At 35.5% G+C, this 20071-nt stretch overlaps 1 protein-coding gene across 1 annotated transcript in view; it reads left to right on the forward strand.

The window, feature by feature from the left end:
• Nucleotides 1-5731, forward strand: part of LOC306879947 (syntaxin-binding protein 6-like) — a gene marked incomplete at both ends in the record, with an annotated part of 39254 nt that extends 33523 nt beyond the window's left edge. The window contains 2 exons of the mRNA XM_079433178.1: nt 5465-5603; nt 5658-5731. Of these exons, the coding sequence (XP_079289304.1) occupies nt 5465-5603; nt 5658-5731 (213 nt within the window). The remainder of the gene's footprint in view (nt 1-5464; nt 5604-5657) is intronic.
• Between the last annotated feature and the right edge of the window lie 14340 nt (nt 5732-20071).

Below are 20071 nucleotides of genomic sequence, written 5' to 3' on the forward strand. Positions count from 1 at the left end.
TATAGTTCAATAATAATAATAATAATAATAATACTAAAAGTTTTTCTTGAGCAGCAAATCAGCATATTAGAATAATTTCTGAAGGATCATGTGACACTTAAGATTGGAGTAATGATGCTTAAAATTGAGCTTTACTAGCACAGTAATAAATTACATTTAAAAATATATTTACATAAAAAAACGGTCATTTTAAATTGCAAAAATATTTGACAGTATTACTGTTTTTACAATATTTTAATTAAATAAATGCAGCCCAGAGTATTAGAGCCTTGTCTTAACGACTCAAAAACAGTAGATAAGACACCTTATTATAAAAGTGAATATTTTATAAAAGTTAAGTTTTAATAAGTTAGTTTGTCATTTTGCAGAAAAACGAACAATGCCTGTAACACCCATATAGATGCATGCATGTGTATGCATAAGTTCAGACACCTTTGCATTGTTGATCACCTGACCAGACGGAGGTATCGGCTAGCAGCAAGTCAGCAAGATGAAGGATGTGTGTGTGTGTGTGTGTGTGTGTGTGTGTGGGTCAGGACTAGGAGTTGTATTCATCAGATGCCTCTGTAATCCTGCCTGTGTGACCTTTATTTCACCTTCAGAACTGTTGCTATCATTCAGCTTTTTATGTTCAGCCACACTCAATTATTTATGTAACTGTACCTAATCTCTTCAAAAGTTAATAAACTGTGAAAAAGTTTAATTGCAAAGAGGTTAAGCTGTAAAAAAGAGGTTATTGAATCATAATAAAAGTCCTTTAGAAGTCCAAAAGGTACAGAGCAGAAACAGTCAGATTACTTCTAAGGGTCAGTGAGAGGATGGAAATGGAAAACAAGTACAAGCAGCGAATGAATGAATGAACGAACGAACGAACGGATGAATGAATGAATGAACGAACGAACGAATGGATGAACGAACGAGCGAATGAAAAGAAAATCCCTTAAGTACATCGTAAACACTGGCACCACTTTAGCTCATGTTAAAATGAATGTGGAGCAAAGCGGAGCTGCTTTTCAAACTCAACTCTATTCAGCAGAGATATCCATGGCAACCAGCTGCAATCTGCAGCATTGATCTTCATGATGAGAAGAATTCCTGCCTGGAGCTGATGACTTGCTTCCGGTGTCTCCCTCTTGGCAGAGCAAAGTCTACAGGAGTTGTGCTTTCACACATGAGTTCTGCTAAGGACTATATACAACATTTCCAAGGATGCAAATGACCAAGTACAGAATTTATTATCTTACATTATTAATAAAACTATTAATCACAGCCATTCTAAAATAGAACGATATTAACGCCAGTAAAGTATGGAGTGCTGCAAGGATCTGTGTTCTTTGTATGTTTAATGAGTGTGCTCAATAAAGACATGCAAGATGATGATTGTTTGCATTTTACCAGCTATTGTTTAATTGCAACATATAATCATGGCTGTTAATATAGTGTTCACCCTCTGTTTGATTACATGTCATTAACTAACTGCTTTATTTTTACTGTACATTTCTGCCTTATGGACATCACCTTTACATAGTCACGGCTGATAAGCTACTCCTAAATATAATAGAAACTTTACTAAATTTTCAGAGAAGCTGCTTTGCAACAATTTGCACACTATGCAGTTAGTAGTAAGCTAATTATTTCATCGTAAACATAGCCACAGACTTTTCCCTTATGATTTTCTAGCAGAGCATTCTGGGTAGTTGAGTTCATGTGAGGCTACAGTACATGGTGGTTGTTGGCCTACTTCACCTAACAACAATGCGGAGAGGGAAGAGGCCACAAATCTCATAATCCACTATGACTCTGAACCTGGGATGATTAAAAAACCAAGCCCAAATAATGCACTCTGATTTAAATATACAATCACAACCCAAATATTCCTAATGGGCTCACCAGGGAGACGGAAAAAAGAGAAGGAGAAATGAAATTGGAGCAACCATTTTGGCAAAGCTAAATCTGTTGAGGGTGGATAGAGAAGGACAGACCCAAGCAGCTATTATTATTATTATTATTATTATTATTATTATTATTATTATTTAGCAGACACTTTTATCCAAAGCGACAGAAGCAATCAACTGTAGTAATAAAACAACTAAAAACAGATCCAAAACTAAAAGCTAAAACTTTATAAATACTATCTATACACATTTTACAAATAAAGAAATTAAATAAAAATGACAAATACATACAACAAAATTAAAAAACTTAACACTTAAATTAAAAAAATAAATAAATCAAAATATTAAAGAACAAAAGGTATAAGTATAATAATGATTCTAACATAACACTAAGCCAAACACCAAAAAACAACAACTATATATATATGTATATGTACAACCACACACACATACATAAATATATATACATACACATTTATATATATATAATTAATATAATATATATATATATATATATATATATATATATATATATATATATATATATATATAATTTCATTTCCATTTAGTTTGTTGAAGTATTAAAATAACTAAATTTTAATAAAACTAAAACTTAATAAAAGACCAATACAGACATAATAAATTCAGACATTATTTAACTAAAATTAAAATAGATAACAAATACAAATCACGTATAGTTTATCAGTAATCCTAAGAAATAACACTACCAAACAGACATGCTAAAAACAACTACTTACACATAGTAAGAAATGGTTATAAAAACCGAAACAGAAGTGAAACAAGTAGAAAAGAGGAGAAATAATAAGTGATACTTATATATCCTTTGCCGGTGTCTCTGCCCGGTGGAGTCGATGGTCTTTACACTCTTCGGTCATCACACAAGGATACAGAGATACAGACCAAACTTGCTCTCCAGTTATTCTCATATGCTGTGACAAATGAAAAGTATAATGGGTGGCAAGATAACATGATTATAACAAGCATATAAATAATTCTGTGTATGTGGGTTCCAGTATGCATACATATTTATACAGATACAACACACACATACTTGCACATACGTATAGGTCAATGACAAATAAGGATATCCAAAATTAGGGAAAAAAGTGAAAATATCTTTAAAATAAGTTTTGTCACTTGTTTTCAGTTTTAATTTAATGACTGTAAATGTCATGAATGTAGACTTTCTACCATAAAGCAGAAAGTATGCATAATCATATATAAGATCAAATAAATTTTTTTTTTTGGTAAGCGTAGTAAAAAAAACTATGACACCAGAATTTAAACCCTTTGACATTTGACTAATTTAACTAACTTTATGTCATAAAGAGCTCAAAATCTTATAGTTTAAACAAGTCCTGTGTGTGTGTGTGTGTGTGTGTGTGTGTCCTTGACTAATTTAAACATTTCTGTGACTTTTTATCTTTATTATAATCAGGATGGTTACTCAACATTTTTAACTTTAAGTCTCCCCCAAAATAAGCTATGATAGCATTCACTATTTTGGGAGCTTTTATAGTCTCTGCAGCTGGAGTGCCTGTGACGCCTTATCTGTCATGTCAGGTGATATTTTTGAATTAGTGGATCTGTACTCCTCGTTCTTGAGGCTTAAAGACATATGTGGTGATAAGTCTTACTGCCCTTGAGAGTTATGCTTACAAACAATGCCTGGCATGTGCCGCTCTGTGGAACTGAATCAGCTTAACGCTGAATAACAGACCTTTGCATTAATACATGCTTCTCTGATCCTAGAGAGAGAGCGAGAGACAGACAGACAGACAGAGAGCGCTTTGGGGATCACAATGATCACAAGGTGAAGCCTGTCATTTTTGGACTTTAAATCATGTGACATATTTGGAAGTCAGTGTTTAGAGCGTTTGCACGAATCGTCTAATCTGATGACTCTGGTTGCTCATAGACATATTAGGCTCCCCTGGCAAAATATTTTCTAGTAAACCAATCCATATTAAGACATTAATCCAAATTCCAGTGCTTATTTGAGTCCTGAACGTTATCTGTGTGGCCTTTTTACTGAAACAAAAATCAGGGCAAACTTATAATGGCCAAACCGAGAGAATAAAACAACAAGAGAGAAAACAAAAAAACATCCAAACTTTTGAGAAAACAATTAACTTCTCCTTCAAAATGATTTGGTGCTCAAGAAATATTTCTTTTTATCAACGTTGAAAACTCAACTCAATATTTTTGCTGAAACTGGGAAAGTTTTATAAGTCATAATAATAAGTCATTATTTGATGACCAGAACGTTCACTTGATGACTATAGGAAATAATATTTTGATTTTACAGATTTTATTTGAAATAGAAACATTATAAATGTCTTTACTGTCACTTTTGATCAATTTAATGCAGGTTTGGTAAATAAAAGTATACATTTCTTGAATGAATGAATGAATTAATTAATGGTTTGGTATAATTTTGATGTCAATGTTCACCAAGGCTTCATTTATTTGATCAAAAACTATGGTAATTTGTCTTAAACTGAGCCGGAAACAACAGGTAAGTGGATTAACAGGATGATTTATTGACAGGAATGGTAGCTGGTCGTGAGGAGCAAATGGCTGGTGAGAATAAAGGAGTAAGAGTCAGTTCAATGGGTCTTAGCTGAATGCTGATGGTTGCTTGCTATTGCAGGATCATTGGAGAGCGGGAACCAGGAACAAGGGAGACCTCGCTGGAGAATAACGGAACGAATGTTTGGAGTCCGAATGGTAAGTATACACAGGTGGGTGCATACAGGGTCTGGGAACAGTTCAGGGTAGTGAACAGTAGACCGACAGTGAGTGTCTGAGTGAAGCGTGTATTTGAAGGAGTGCTGATGAATAGCTGCAGGTGTGGGTGATAGGGAATCTGGTGACAAGGATCTGGTGTGTGTCGGAGCTGGTGACTGTGATGACGGCGGTGGCTGTGACAGTGATGAATCCCTGACATAAATATAGCAATATTGTGAAACATTTTATTTTTATATATTCCTTTTAACCTATGCTGCCATGCCATTTACAGCTTTGGGCCAGTGGTCCCAAACCCATATCCCCCACCCCTTTCATATGAATCAGGATGCAACAAACTAAACAAAAGGGACAGTAAAAACATACATAATGTTACAAAAGATTTCTATTTCAAATAAATGGTCTTCTTTTGAACTCTCTATTCATTAATGAAACCTCAAATAAACAAACAAACACTAATGATTTCTGAAGGATCACGTGACACTGAATACTGGAATAATGATGCTGAAAATTCAGCTTTGCATCGCAGGAATAAATTACATTTTAAAATATATTTAAATAGAAAACATTTATTTTGCATTGTATTATTATTTCATAAAATTACTATTTAGTAAAACACAACAAATCGTGTGTTGAGTTTAAATCATGTTTAGCATATTTAGGACTCTTGGTTGGTCATAGACATACAGTATTAGGCTCCCAATGCAAAATATTTTCTTATAAGCCAATCCATATTAGACATTATGCCAAATTCCAGTGCTTTATTTGAGTTCTGTGCATTATCTGTGTGGCCTTTTAAGAGAAACAAAAATCAGGGCAAAACTGCAAAGCCCAAACCCCACAACAGAATAAACACATCCAAGCCTCTGAGCAAACAAATGAATGGACTGAATGGATTCTCCCCCAGCAACCGGTTATCTCCCTCCCAGTGCATGCTGGGTAACAGTTTTGGGCACATTCAGGTGTCAGCAGATCTCTGTTGTTGTACGTCAGGGCCGATATTTCACGACGTGACAGCACGTCCCTTCACGCAGCAACCTCCAAAGGCCGACGTCAGCTGGACATGACGAGATGTGTCACACCGCATGACCAGCACAGTCCAGAGATGGGGACAAAGCCTGCATCATAATGTTTGAGGGCACACAGAGACGAGAAACCCTGTAGTCAGGCTACAAGTCTATAGTGTGATGGTTTGATTGTGTCAGTCAAAGCCGAGCATGATAAGACAGCATTTCAGCTCAGATATCCTGTGGTTGGTGGTATGGTTTCCATGGGGAAGGGTTATTGGCTGCTGGTTGTTGAGGCTTTGGGCTGCTAGCTTCAGTCTGTGTTAGGCATGTTGACTGCAGAGTTACTAAGAGAAGGCTGTCATCGCCGCACCCTTGAGCAGGGCACTTAAAGTGAGGTTGCTCCGGGAGAGCCGTTTGTGCAGAGTGTACTGTAAATGGATTTGGATGAATAGCCTCTGCTAAATGACAAATAATGTCTTCTTGAGAGCCATTGTGAAACCATTTTTGTCCACCATTGTAAAATGCAGTTCATTTATTGGCCAATGATAAGTGTGTCCACAATAAAGAAAAAAAATATATTCTCAGAAATGAATCTTTTGAATTCATGTTGGTTTTTATAGTAGTTTATATCTATCTATCTATCTATCTATCTATCTATCTATCTATCTATCTATCTATCTATCTATCTATCTATCTATCTATCTATCTATCTATCTATCTATCTATCTATCTATCTATCTATCTATCTATCTATCTATCTATCTATCATCTAATGTTATTTTGTTTACCTTTTTATGAATGTTTCCATTTTTTCAATTTTTTTATAACACACACACATTGAGTACACAGTGTACACATTTTAATTTATTTTAAATTTTTATACATCAAATTTTTATTTGGTTTTTTTTTTTGTTTACATTTTAATTATATTTTGATTTTTTTACGCGAACACACACACACATTATATATATATATTCCTGGAAACTCTAGCAGGAGTTCATCTGTATACAACAGATTCAGAGTCTGAGAAAAGGCCATCATGCTAACTATCAGTTTCTACCTTACAATAGAGTATAAAAGAATAAAAGAATGTAAGTGAGTAAGTGAGAATGTAAGTGAGTGACAGAGTAAAGAAATAGGATGAAGAGCAATAGGCAAAGAAAGGCAAAATTTTGAGCGTAAGTTTAACAGAATGAGAGGAAAGCAGCATTAGAAAAAACTGTATTCTTCAATAGCAAGTTATATTAATATGAATTATTTTAAATATGATTACATGCTGCCGGTATTGGTGTAAGCAATTTAAAGGTCTCTTCACACCAAGGATGTGTCCACAGCACAGCTATTTAATGATACAGAGGAAAAATATCATTGGAATCTCTTCCAGAACAACTTTTTCAAGCTGATGAACAATAAAAAGATTGTATGTATGTAACCCTCGTTCCCGGAAGGAGGGAAGTGAGACGTCCCTTTCAGTCGGTCACTCCGAGTCACGTCGGATGACCGACGAAATTGGGATCCCTACCAAAGCGCCACAGAAGCTGCCCATTCCAGTGCCCTGTGTAGGCCTCCTGATCCTTCCTATAAGGCAGACGATAGGACCGGGCTCTACACAGAGAAGGTCAACTACAGTTGTTCCTTGAGTAACCCACCAATAGGACTTGGATAGCACTGGGAAGCGTGCCCTTCCGCTTGAAAGAGGCACACTGCGGAGTCACCTCCTCCCAGAGGGGGTTAAGTGACATTTAGACATGTGAAGTAACCCCGTAGGGCCCTATAGCACATGGAAGTCTCAGAGATGATAGGCTGCATCATCAGAAATGGCAGAACGTGGTCTGCCAGGGGAAACACGGCTCTAATAAGCATACCATGGGACACACATATGGGATCCCGACTGGTTCCACTTCAGAGCATAGGCCCGTCTTGTGGACGGTGCACGTGCTGAAGCGATAGTGAGTGCTACCTCCTGGGGTAGGTCACCTAGAACCTCCGCGTCCCATCCAGGGACCATACGTGGAGTTTCCACAGGTCTGGATGCGGGTGCCAGAGGGTGCCCCGTCTCTGAGAAAGCAGATCCTTCCTCAGAGGAATCGGCCAGGGAGGGGCTGTCGCGAGGAGCATGCGTTCCGGGAACCAGGTCCTGTTGGGCCAATTTGGAGCCAATAACAAGACCTGCTCCTCGTCCTCCCTGATCTTGCACAGTGTCTGTGCTAGTAGCGTCACTGGGGGGAACGCATATTTGCGCAGGCCCTGGGGCCAGCTGTGCGCCAGTGCATCCGTGCCGAGCGTTGCCTCGCTTAGGGGGTAGAACCACTGGCAGTGGGTGGTTTCCGGAGATGCAAACAGGTCTACCTGTGCAACTCCGAACCGACTCCAAATCAGCTGGACCACCTAGGGATGGAGTCTCTACTCCCCTGGAAGTGCTGCTCGAGACAGCTCGTCGGCTGCCCGATTGAACACTCCCGGGATGTGGATGGCACGAAGGGTCCTCAGATGCTTCTGACTCCAGAGGAGGAGGTGGCGGGCGAGTTGCGACATGCGACGGGAGCGTAAACCGCTTTGCCAGTTGATATACGCAACGGTCGCAGTGTTGTCCATACGGACCAGAACGTCCTTACCCTCTGAGGCGGCTCAAGGCAAGGCGTACTGCCAGCAGCTCGAGGCAATTGATATGCCAACGCAGTTGGGGACCCGTCCAAACCCCTGACACTGCATGCCCGTTGTACGTGGCTCCCCAGCCGGTGGCCGAGGCATCTGTGAATACCACAGCATGACTGGATACCTGCTCCAGGGGCACTCCTGCACGAAAGAATGAAGGATCTGACCACGGGCTGAAGGTTTTGTGGCAGGCCGGTGTAATCTGAACCCGGTGAGTACCGCATTTCCACGCCCACCTCGGGATTCGGCCATGGAGCCAGTGCTGAAGCGGTCTCATATGGAGCAGACCGAGCGGAACTATGGCCGCAGCTGCAGCCATATGCCCCAGGAGCCTCTGAAAGTGTTGCAGTGGGACCGCCGTCCTGCCTGATAAAGTCTTGAGGCAGTTTAGCACCGACTGAGCACGTTCCTGGGTGAGGCGTGCTGTCTGGTTGACCGAATCCAACTCCATGCCGAGAAAAGAGATCCTCAGCATTGGCACGAGTTTGCGGGAGAATCGAGACATGAAAGTACGCATCCTTCAGGTCGATTGCTGCAAACCAATCTAGGGGACGGACGCACCCGAAAATGCGTTTCTGCGTCAACATCTTGAATGGCATCTTGTGAAGTGCACGGTTCAAAACTCGCAGATCCAAGATCGGTCGTAACCCACCGCTTTTCTTGGGCACAATGAAGGGCTGTAAAACCCCGACCTCATATCGACTGGAGGGACCGGCTCTATCGCGTCCTTCGCCAGCAGGACTGCGATTTCCGCATGCAAGACAGGGGCATCGACGGCCTTGACTGAAGTGAACCGTATGCCCCTGAACTTGGGGGGACGCCGGGCGAACTGAATCGCGTAGCCGAGTCTGATGGTCCGCAGGAGCCACCGGGACCAGCGGGGCCACGGACGTACCCGCGGAGGGGCAGCGAGGTGGAACATAGGGACCCGCCCTGGGGCCTGTGACGGCAGGGGGCGGGGTCTGGGTGTGTAGTGTAACACTCACCTGATTCCTCTTCGTGCGGGAGGAAACACAGGAACCCGGCTTGTGACAGCCCGGCGTTTGACGACTTGAAGCGGAGACTCGAGTGCTGCCGCCCTTACCTGGTTCCACGAATGGGCAGGAGGGGTGCTCTTGGGCAACCACCCGCTGCCTGGCGAGAGAGGAGGAGGGAAGTGATCCCGTGATGCACTGTTCACCACTCTCCTCCTCTTGAGACCCAGAGATTGAGGAAATCGCTCTTTTATAGATGTTTTGGGTACCGGAACAAAAGCAAAACGAAACAAAAGATTCTCCACCTGGCCCTCCTCCGGGGGGAGGGAGTGGTGCGGTCACCATCTCCCGATGAGCAGTCTCCTCCATCTCTGGGTCGCCCGTCTCAGGGCCTCTTGCACTTGCGTTTATTGGATGCAATGATCGCATGCCAATATCCATTGGCTCGTTTAGTTGCACTCGAAGTGGATTGGTCTCTCTGTCAAGATCCCAATTTCGTCGGTCATCCGACGTGACTCGGAGTGACCGACTGAAAGGGAACAACAAATAGCAGACAACAACATACTGTAACTGCATAACAGTACAGTATGTAACTGTAAAACAGTAAACAGAACAGTATCGTCTGTTGGTGTGGATGCTAAAATATTTACCATTATATTTTTGTTCTTGCTGTGAACAGCTTTAAGTGATCTGATTTGGCCAAATTAATTGAAGATCTGATTTGTCACATGAGAAGTTAAACTAGCATTTCCAGACTCTTGCTTCTTAGACAGATGTGTTCAATTAAACTCAACACGGAAAGAAATGCAGACTATGAGGTGTGGACAGATATCATGTACTGTTAGAATGGGAAGAGACAGCACCAATTTGTAAAGATTAATAAAGAATACAATGGACTTAATATAAACTTTATGATATAAACACTCTGACTACTTACAATGGGCACAGTCTGCATGAGAGTTAAGGCAAAGGCCAATGACAGCAGGAGGAGTAAAAGTTGTAGAATTTTGTATGAGTACGCTTGTACAATATCATATGAATTTGCTGATTTGATAAACTGTATGAACTATTACTACTTCAACATGACACTTTGTGACGCTTTATATTTTCTCAAAGATCAGACTTCACACTACATAAATATATGCATTTCTTTTTAAAAAAATGTCTTTTACAAAAAAAAAGCAATTTTACTGCCTATTTGTCAACTACCCATATATATCTATATATTATACAATATATATATATATATATATATAAATAAAAATGTATTAAATATAATTTATTTGTGGGTGTCGCACCAAACAACATTTGTCAACTTTAAGTAATTTATATGATATTTTTAATTACTTATTGACTTATATTGACTTTTATATTTTTTATATAGATTTTTTTTTGTGTGCATATTTCTTAATATGGTTTTGGTGGTCAGAATTATGAAGCATTGATATACATGTATAATTTTACTCCTGCGATCACAAAGCTGAATTTTCAGCAGCCATTAATTTCAGCCAGTCTTCAGTATCATTTGATCCTTTAGAAATCATTTTAATATGTCAATTTGGTGCTTAAGAAACATTGTGGCCTTATTATCATCCGTGCTGAGAACAATTGTGCTGCTTAATTGTGTGTAAACTTTAACTTCAGGAATATTTGATGAACAGAAAGTTCAAATGGACAGCATTTATATGAAATAAAAATATTTTGTGACATTTTAGATATCTTTACTGTCACTTTTGATCTTTTTTCCCCCCAAAAAATAGATAAACAAATACATAACAATATACATAATTATGTGTATACAATATGACCAATACATAATTATATATTCCCATTATATACATTCATTCATACATACATACATACATATGCTAAAAGAGTTCAATCCATATTGCACTGAGGAAGGATAATAATGTGTCAGTGCCTCAGGAGGTCTTTGGTAAAGCGTTTCTGGCTGTTTAGGTTTAGGAACATGTAACAGCATTACCGGCGGGTCCTTGTCACCCTGATGTCTCTGTTGGCTATCAATCAGACACATGGGGGAGGGGAGGGTGTGCTGGCGTGTGTGTGTTTAATGTATGTGGCTGCTGATGGATCACCCTTGTGTCACTGCGTTAGTCTTCTGGCGTCACCTCTTCCAGCGGTTCTCCATGACAAACCAGTACTGGCCTTCTCCTCTCACAGAATGAGCTGATCGACACGGCCACAGATGGATACACACACACACACACACACACACACACACACACACTCAAACACACGTGATCCATATCTCTAACATTGATTGGCATAAGTGTAGCCTTTGGGTGTTTGAGCACCATCAAAACCATGCTGCAGATTCATGGTCTATATTAATTCACTAAAGTAATATTGCAGACAAGAGATGAAAGCATCAACAGTCTAAATCTAGATTAGCTCTGCATTTGTGATCATTATTGTATATTTTGGTAATACTTTATAATAATGTTATATTCGCCATTATGTGTATTAGCAGTAGATATAATTTGAACTTTTTTATTCAACATTGATTAATCTTATTTCATGTTTATTAATGAATATATTGTTCATTTTTAGTTCATGTTCAGCATCATCTGATGTTAATTTATAGATTATTGCAGTACGATTTACAAGAAAATAATATTTCAGTCTTTCTACTTTAATGTTTCATGTTTAATTGAGTGTGTTCTTTGCAATTAACAGTGTACTAGCAATTTCTGAGTGAAAACTTGTTCATAATGTATAATAAATATTTTTTGTGAGGTCCTATACAACATCTTGACTTTCATTTTATGGGACAAAAAACAAACAATCAAAAAAACAAACAAACAAATAAAACATGACAAAAGAAAACACAAAACACAAAGTTGAGTAAATAATGATAGAAATAAAGTTTAAAGTGTCACTTTAAACTTCCAAATACTATTTCAGTCGTTCTGCTTTAAAATTGAATGTTTAATTCAGTGTGTTCTTTGCAGGTTCTTTCTAATTAATTGCGTACTAGCAATTTCTGAGTGAAAAATTGTTCACATACCAATTCTTTGTGAGGTCCAGTACAACATCTTATACTGGCTTTCATTTTATGGAACCAAACCAAAACAAAACAAAACAAATAAAACATGACAAAAGAAAACATAAAACACCAAATTGTGTAAATAACGATTTAAATTTCCATGTCAGTTTAAAGTGTTTTAAAATTTAAGTTTAAAATTAAAATTTAAGTGCTGTGAAATTAATTTTTTCTTAAAGTGACGGCAGCAAAATATAGTCGTTTAATTTTAAGGGTCAGAGATAGGGTGGAAAAATGTCATGAAAAAATTAAATGTGGGCTGTTTTGTTACAAAAAAGATTCTAACAAAAATGCAAATAATATTAGACGGATAATTTATAATATATTTTAAGCATCAAACCATTAAGCATCAAGCTGTGTTTTGAATTCTCCAATATAGCTTCATGTGAAAAATCATGCCTGTGAGAACTGTAGTATTTTATATACATAGAGGATTCTCACCATTCATTTGCTCTGCTGTTACTCTCTATCTCTCATTTCTCAGCACTTGAAAATGAATTTGATGTTGAGATACATGCTGATAATATGAAACTGCCTTAAACACTCCTGTTTAGAGTGAGCTGTCACACAGATACTCATCACAAGTTACTGTGCCTCCATAAATCCAGTCTTGTGTGCTGGTCAGGTGCTATTATCTTATTGATTATTTATTTTCATTAGGGCCTGGTCAAGGAAGGGACCAAGAAATCATCCATAAATCTTTACATAAGAGGTAAACCCCTCCACCCTCTGAAAGCCAGCTGATATCTGAAGTCTGCACAAGACAGCAACAGGGAAATTTGGTCATTTCACTTTTTATGTTTTCCTCTGAGATAAAGAGTGGTTTCTTACTTGAGCAGTTAAAAAATATAGCACCTCATTCAGTCTTACCTTGGATTGGAAATGCAGTCCAATAAAATGTGATGTACTGTGGCCGCTTCAACCCCAACCATCAATCAGGTCATATGCTCAGCAGTTTCAGTTGCTCCATTTTAGGTATTTAAAATAGCATTTAGTATAAAAGTGGCAAAATGTGACATCAATCAAAATATATGTTACAAAGTAATATATATTTTTTATTTTTTTGGAGTAATACAATATTATAAATTAAATGTATTTTTATTTAGTTTTTAATTAAATTAAATATATTTTGTACGGAAGCGTATTGCATTCACTTGAGGAAAAAAAATCTACTCTGTTTTTCTGAATTAACGAGTTAATTATCTCAGAATTATGAGATAATTTTTCATTAAAAAAATGTTTGCTCTGTTTTTCTGAATTAATGACTTAATTATCTCAGAATTACGAGATAATTAAGTCATTAATTCAGAAAAACAGAGCAAAAACTTTTTTTTAATGAAAAAGTATCTCGTAATTCTGAGATAATTAACTCGTTAATTCAGAAAAACAGAGTCGATTTTTTTCCTCAAGTGAATGCAATACGCTTCCGTAATTTTGTGATCATTAAGTGTTAAATAAATAAATAAATAAATACAATTTATTTATTATGTCATTTTTTATATTTGTTAAATATTATACTTGCTATTGTGTTACTGTTCTGCTGTAAAGATGACTTTAATATGGTATTTATTTCACTGTTTAAATAATTTTTTTGCGATAATTTGGTTTGTTTGTGAAACAAGAATAAAGAATATTTCAACTGCAATAGAACAGATGTTCATATATGTTCATATATATATGTATATATATATATATATATATATATATATATATATATGTATATATATATATATGTATGTATGTATGTTATATATATATATATATATACATATATATATATATATATATATATATATATATACATACATACATACATACATACATACATACATACATACATACATACATACATTATGAGGTGCCAATCAGGAAATAATTATATAAGAATCTGAATATATAGATATACGTCTGAATATATAAATGTAAATTGCGAATATATAGAAGTAAATCTGAATATATAAATGTAAATTGCGAATATATAGAAGTAAATCTGAATTTATAGCAGTAAATTGTGAATATATAGAAGTAAATCTGAATTTATAGCAGTAAATTGCGAATATATAGAAGTAAATCTGAATATATAAATGTAAATTGCGAATATATAGAAGTAAATCTGAATTTATAGCAGTAAATTGCGAATATATAGAAGTAAATCTGAATTTATAGCAGTAAATTGCGAATATATAGAAGTAAATCTGAATTTATAGAAGTAAATTGCGAATATATAGAAGTAAATCTGAATATATAAATGTAAATTGCGAATATATAGAAGTAAATCTGAATTTATAGAAGTAAATTGCGAATATAAAGAAGTAAATCTGAATATATAAATGTAAATTGTGAATATAAAGTTATAGTTATGGATATATAAGTGTAAATTGTGTGTATATATTAGTAAATCAGAATATATAAATGCAAATCTGAATATATGTTTATTGTCTACATCTAAATAAATATATCTTTATTATCAGGCATGTCAAAAGACAGATGTTCTTATTAATTATTTTTATTAATTGAATGCATCAATGTGAATTTTGTACTATATTAATTACTGTAAGTGTATCACTTATGCAAACCAAATGAATTTTTTTTTTTTTTCTGTATTTTACAAAAGGCTGGCCGTAGCGCCAAAAGGTCCTCACAAATCAACATGGCTGAGAGGGCTAGGGCAATCGTTCACACATAGACTTAAAAGTATATTTTATGATTTACCTTTGTACGTTCCGACTTATAGAAGTAAATCCAAAAATATGTACTTATATTCAGATTTACATCTATATATTCACAATTTAAAATTATATATTCAGATTTACTTCTATATAATCGCAATTTACATTTATATATTCAGATTTACTTCTATATATTCAGACTTATAAATATATATTCACAATTTACATTTATATATTCAGATTTACTTCTATATATTCGCAATTTACTTCTATATATTCGGATTTACTTCTATATATTCGCAATTTACTGCTATAAATTCAGATTTACTTCTATATATTCGCAATTTACATTTATATATTCAGATTTACTTCTATATATTCGCAATTTACTGCTATAAATTCAGATTTACTTCTATATATTCGCAATTTACATTTATATATTCGCAATTTACTTCTATATATTCAGATTTACTTCTATATATTCGCAATTTACTGCTATAAATTCAGATTTACTTCTATATATTCGCAATTTACATTTATATATTCAGATTTACTTCTATATATTCGGACTTATAACTATATATTCAGGTTTACTTCTATATATTCGGACTTATAACTATATATTCAGGTTTACTTCTATATATTCGGACTTATAACTATATATTCAGGTTTACTTCTATATATTCACAATTTACATTTATATATTCAGACGTATATCTATATATTCAGATTCTTATATAATTATTTCCTGATTGGCACCTCATAGTATATATATATGTATATATATATATATATATATATATATATATATATGTGTATATATATGTGTATATATATATATATATATATATATATATATATATATGTATATATGTATATATGTATGTGTGTGTATATATATATATATATATATATATATGTATGTGTGTGTATATATATATATATATGTATGTGTGTGTATATATATATATATATGTGTGTGTATATATATATATATATATATATGTGTGTGTATATATGTGTATATATATATATATATATATATTGCATTTAATCCAATGTTTTTTTTTTGTTTGTTTTTATTTACTAGCAATTTTTGAGTGTAAATTGTTTTAAAACAATTGGAGCATCTTGTGCATGACAAAAAACAAGTTCCTTATCTAATCATTGAGTTTTTTCATTCCACTGCCCTGTGTGTCGTATTTTTAAACGTGAAACCAACTATGTTTGACTTGTTGTGAAGGCTTACGATGGTAATGTGATGGAAATCTCATACAAACACATAAACAAAAGCACACGAGCATATACAGCCAAACTTAGACAAACAAAAGGAAGACAGTTAACCTGGGTTAATCTTGTAGAGCCTGTAGTCTAACATTAAGAAAGAAAAGAAAAACCATGCAGGAGAAAACGATTGATAGGTTGTGAATTGTGACGTATCAAATTGTGACGTCTTAATTAATAATCCACTAAGAAGCAAGGCTCAGTCGGGATTAACCCGTGCTGAATCTTTTCTTGGCACCACAGATAGTGACTAGCTGTCCTTACGTGCCCAGGTGGTGCAGTGATAGTAAAGTGTGCTTGGGCACGAGACAGCTCAAGGCCTAATACGATTGGGTAACATGACAGCAACAACACTAAGTCATTATGGTCTGTCTCTTTGTTGACTTCTTAAGAGCTTTTGTTGCAGTGAGGATTGTTTCTGAACAGTGAAACCTCTGGTTCCTATCTTTACATACGAAGGTCAGAAAGGTCATTGTGGATAACAATAGCTCACAGGAACATGGTAATCAGACACCTGTGCTGAAACCAAAGCAGATATTTCTCTGGGAGCTCCTATCATACATCTATAGTCAGAGACAAGCTCTGGTTGCACAGAAGTCTTAGTGGTAAATTTGTAAAGGGTTTTCTTAGCTTAAAGGGTTTTGTGCAACCAAACCAAGATCTATAAAGCATTCATTTAAAGCAATCAAGAACACGTTCTGCATGAACTCCACACATCCTAAAGGAATGGTTCCCAGCTAACACAAATATTCTAAGAATGTTTTGCTAATGTTCCCATTAAGTTGTGAAAACATTAATTTGGGATGTTCTCTAAATGTTCAAAACATCCAGTTTATTTTGTGTTTTTTTTAAATATTTAAAAAGTTTGCAAAACATTGACAATGTTTTGAAAGTTTTTCTGAACGTTCTGAAACAAGTAGTAACCTAAACAAAACAATAAGACAGACAAACATCTAACTAAAATGATTCAGAAAAAAATGTTTGATGAATAACGTTTCTGTGCTAATGTTTTGAGAATGTTATTAAACCCTAGATAACATTAAATTAGCATTCTATCAATGTTAATTTTGAAAGAAACTTGCCAGAACGCTAGCCAAAGTTCTGAGAAAGTTCCGCTTGCTGAAAGAAAGACAGCGAGAAAAATCATGATGTTCAAACAAATAAAAGGAGAGATTTTGAAGAATGTTTAACCTGTTTTTGTCCATACAATGAAAAGTCAATGGGGCCCAAAACAGCACTAAATCTTCACTCCATATGGACAAAAAAAAATCAAACAAACAAACAACACTGATAGATCATACATGTTTTGAAAGCAAATGAGGATAAGTACAGTAAATTATGACAGTGTTTGGTGAACTATCTCTTTAATAGGTAAGAACGTGCAGTAGAACTGATCAATTATCAAGGTTTCAGGTCATGGTTACAGATATTTTCATTAAAGCAATTAATAATGAACGAGCGCCGTGAAACCTCTGATAGTATTAGAAGTGTGATAAGCGGTTTTTCATGAGCGTATGATGTTCTAATGCAGATGAGTCACTTTCAATTCTCATTTATTGTAGATAATGTAGGCAGAGCAAGAGTGAAAGAGAATCACGTGACCCTCTATATTATGTCGGCATGTGCAGAGGATTAGAGAGGAAACAGGGTGAGCAGGAAGACAGGCTTGAACAGCTGCAGCGGGACTGAATGACGACCGCTCCTCCAGGTCTCCCTTTAGAGATGCTGAGAGATACGGAGCAAAAGGAAGCTCTCGCAGCGCCGCCGTACCATTTGTGTTCATCAGTTGTTCATTTGTTCAGACACTCAGTCACTATGATATTCCAGCTATCCACTGCAGAGTAATTACAACACAAACAGGAAGTCTCCAAAGAGAATTGCTGTCACAAGGGACTTGCAGAAACTTGAGGGGATTTAATATGTCAGGCTTTATGGAAGTTAAACCACTTCTCACAATGCCTCCTCAAGAGGGGTAATTCCTATGATGTGATGTGCATGTGAGGTAGAAAGCCATTTCCAGAGCAAGAATTATATGGGAAAACAGAGCATAATAAAGCACAATATTAATATGCAACCACATATAATCCACTCAGAACAACTGAGAAACTAGAGAAACCGTAACAGTACTATGTTAGTAAACTATTTTGAATTCAGCCTTGTCTCGAGATTAGTTTCCTGTTCATTCAGTACCATAGCAGATGTGAATCCTTTTTGTTTTCTACTGAGCTGTTGACTTTGGCATGCTGACTCCTCAATGGTGTCCAGTGTTGGAGAGTAACTAGTTACATAACAGAATTACTTATTACAAAAATTACAAAATAAGGTTACACTTTATTTTAAAGTGTCCTTATTACAGTGCAATTATACATTTAAGTACTGAGCAATAACTACATATACTTACTATATGGTTAGGGTAAGGATTAGGGTTTGGTTTAGGGTTACTTGTATTTAATTATGCATAATTTATTGTTATTATAATAGTAAGTACATGTAACAAGGACACCTTAAAAAATAAATTGTTACCCAAAATAATATAGCTGTAATCAGTTACTGAAGTTACTGAAAAAATAAATAAATAAATGTTAATGATTACTAAGGGGGTTACAGCTGAACATTTTCAAACACATACAGATTTGATTGATTTCTTCCCAAATTGCATTGACTGCTCTAAAATATGAGATACCAATGTGTCTCATATAATTTTTTTTTTTTTTTCTAAAGCATGTTAGATGCCAGTGTTTCCTGTCATACAGCTATGCAAATGTTTGATTTCAAAAACAGTATCAAAGCTATTAAACTATATCTTATGATTTCAAATCGGTATTTAACCTCAGAACGACCTCAAAGTAAAAAGAGCTAAAGTCTGATTTTGTGGTGGTAGCACTTTCAAATTGAATTATTATATTCTTAATTAAAGTGATGAAGGATTTTGAAAGTCTGACAGTAATCAGCGTTGAATACAACTGTGAGGTTAACACTGCCTGGTTTAAATGTTGAAAATTATTGTTGAACAGTTGAAAACATTGGTTAGAAATTTAGAAAAGTGATCAAAAAGTAATCTAATGTAATCAGTTACATTACTTTAATAATTGACATAGTTAGACTACTTATTGCATTTTAAATAGGGTAACTTGTAATCTGTAACCTATTACATTTCCAAAGTAGCCTTCCCCACACTGGTGGTGTCCCTCCCTCCACCCACTCACATTTGCTTTCTGTCCTTATCCACTCAAACATGTATAGCTACTTTTTTCTAAGTAGACTCATTTAAAAAGACTCGAAAATGTGACACTGTTGGAAACAAATTATTAAAACACTCAAATTTGTCCTAAGAAGCATAAATAGTACAATGGAACTCTAATAAGGTGTAATGTATAAAAAGTGTTCATAGAAGTGTAATAGAAGTTAGTCACATTCTTACCCAGACTCTGATCCATACTCAGAAAGAGATGTCTGGAATAAATGGTTGCTGAGTCAGTCTACATATCATGCTTTACTCAGAGCGTCTCTAGGTTTATCTAAACTAGCTAAAAGATAATTACATAAGTAGATTATTGGTTAGCAAGTAAAGTGCCATTGAAATTAATAAATGTGCCTGCTGGATTACCCTTACCTACCTGCGGAAAGATGCATTATGCAATTTTGAAAAATAGTAGATGTCTTTAACTGGTTTACACTTAAATGTGGTAAATCCAGCTTTGCTAGAGATCCTCAGCTCTTTTAAGAGGCTCAGGTGCATCTTGTCTAATGA

Source organism: Barbus barbus (assembly GCF_936440315.1).
Source record: "Barbus barbus genome assembly, chromosome: 14".
NCBI lineage: Eukaryota > Metazoa > Chordata > Actinopteri > Cypriniformes > Cyprinidae > Barbus > Barbus barbus.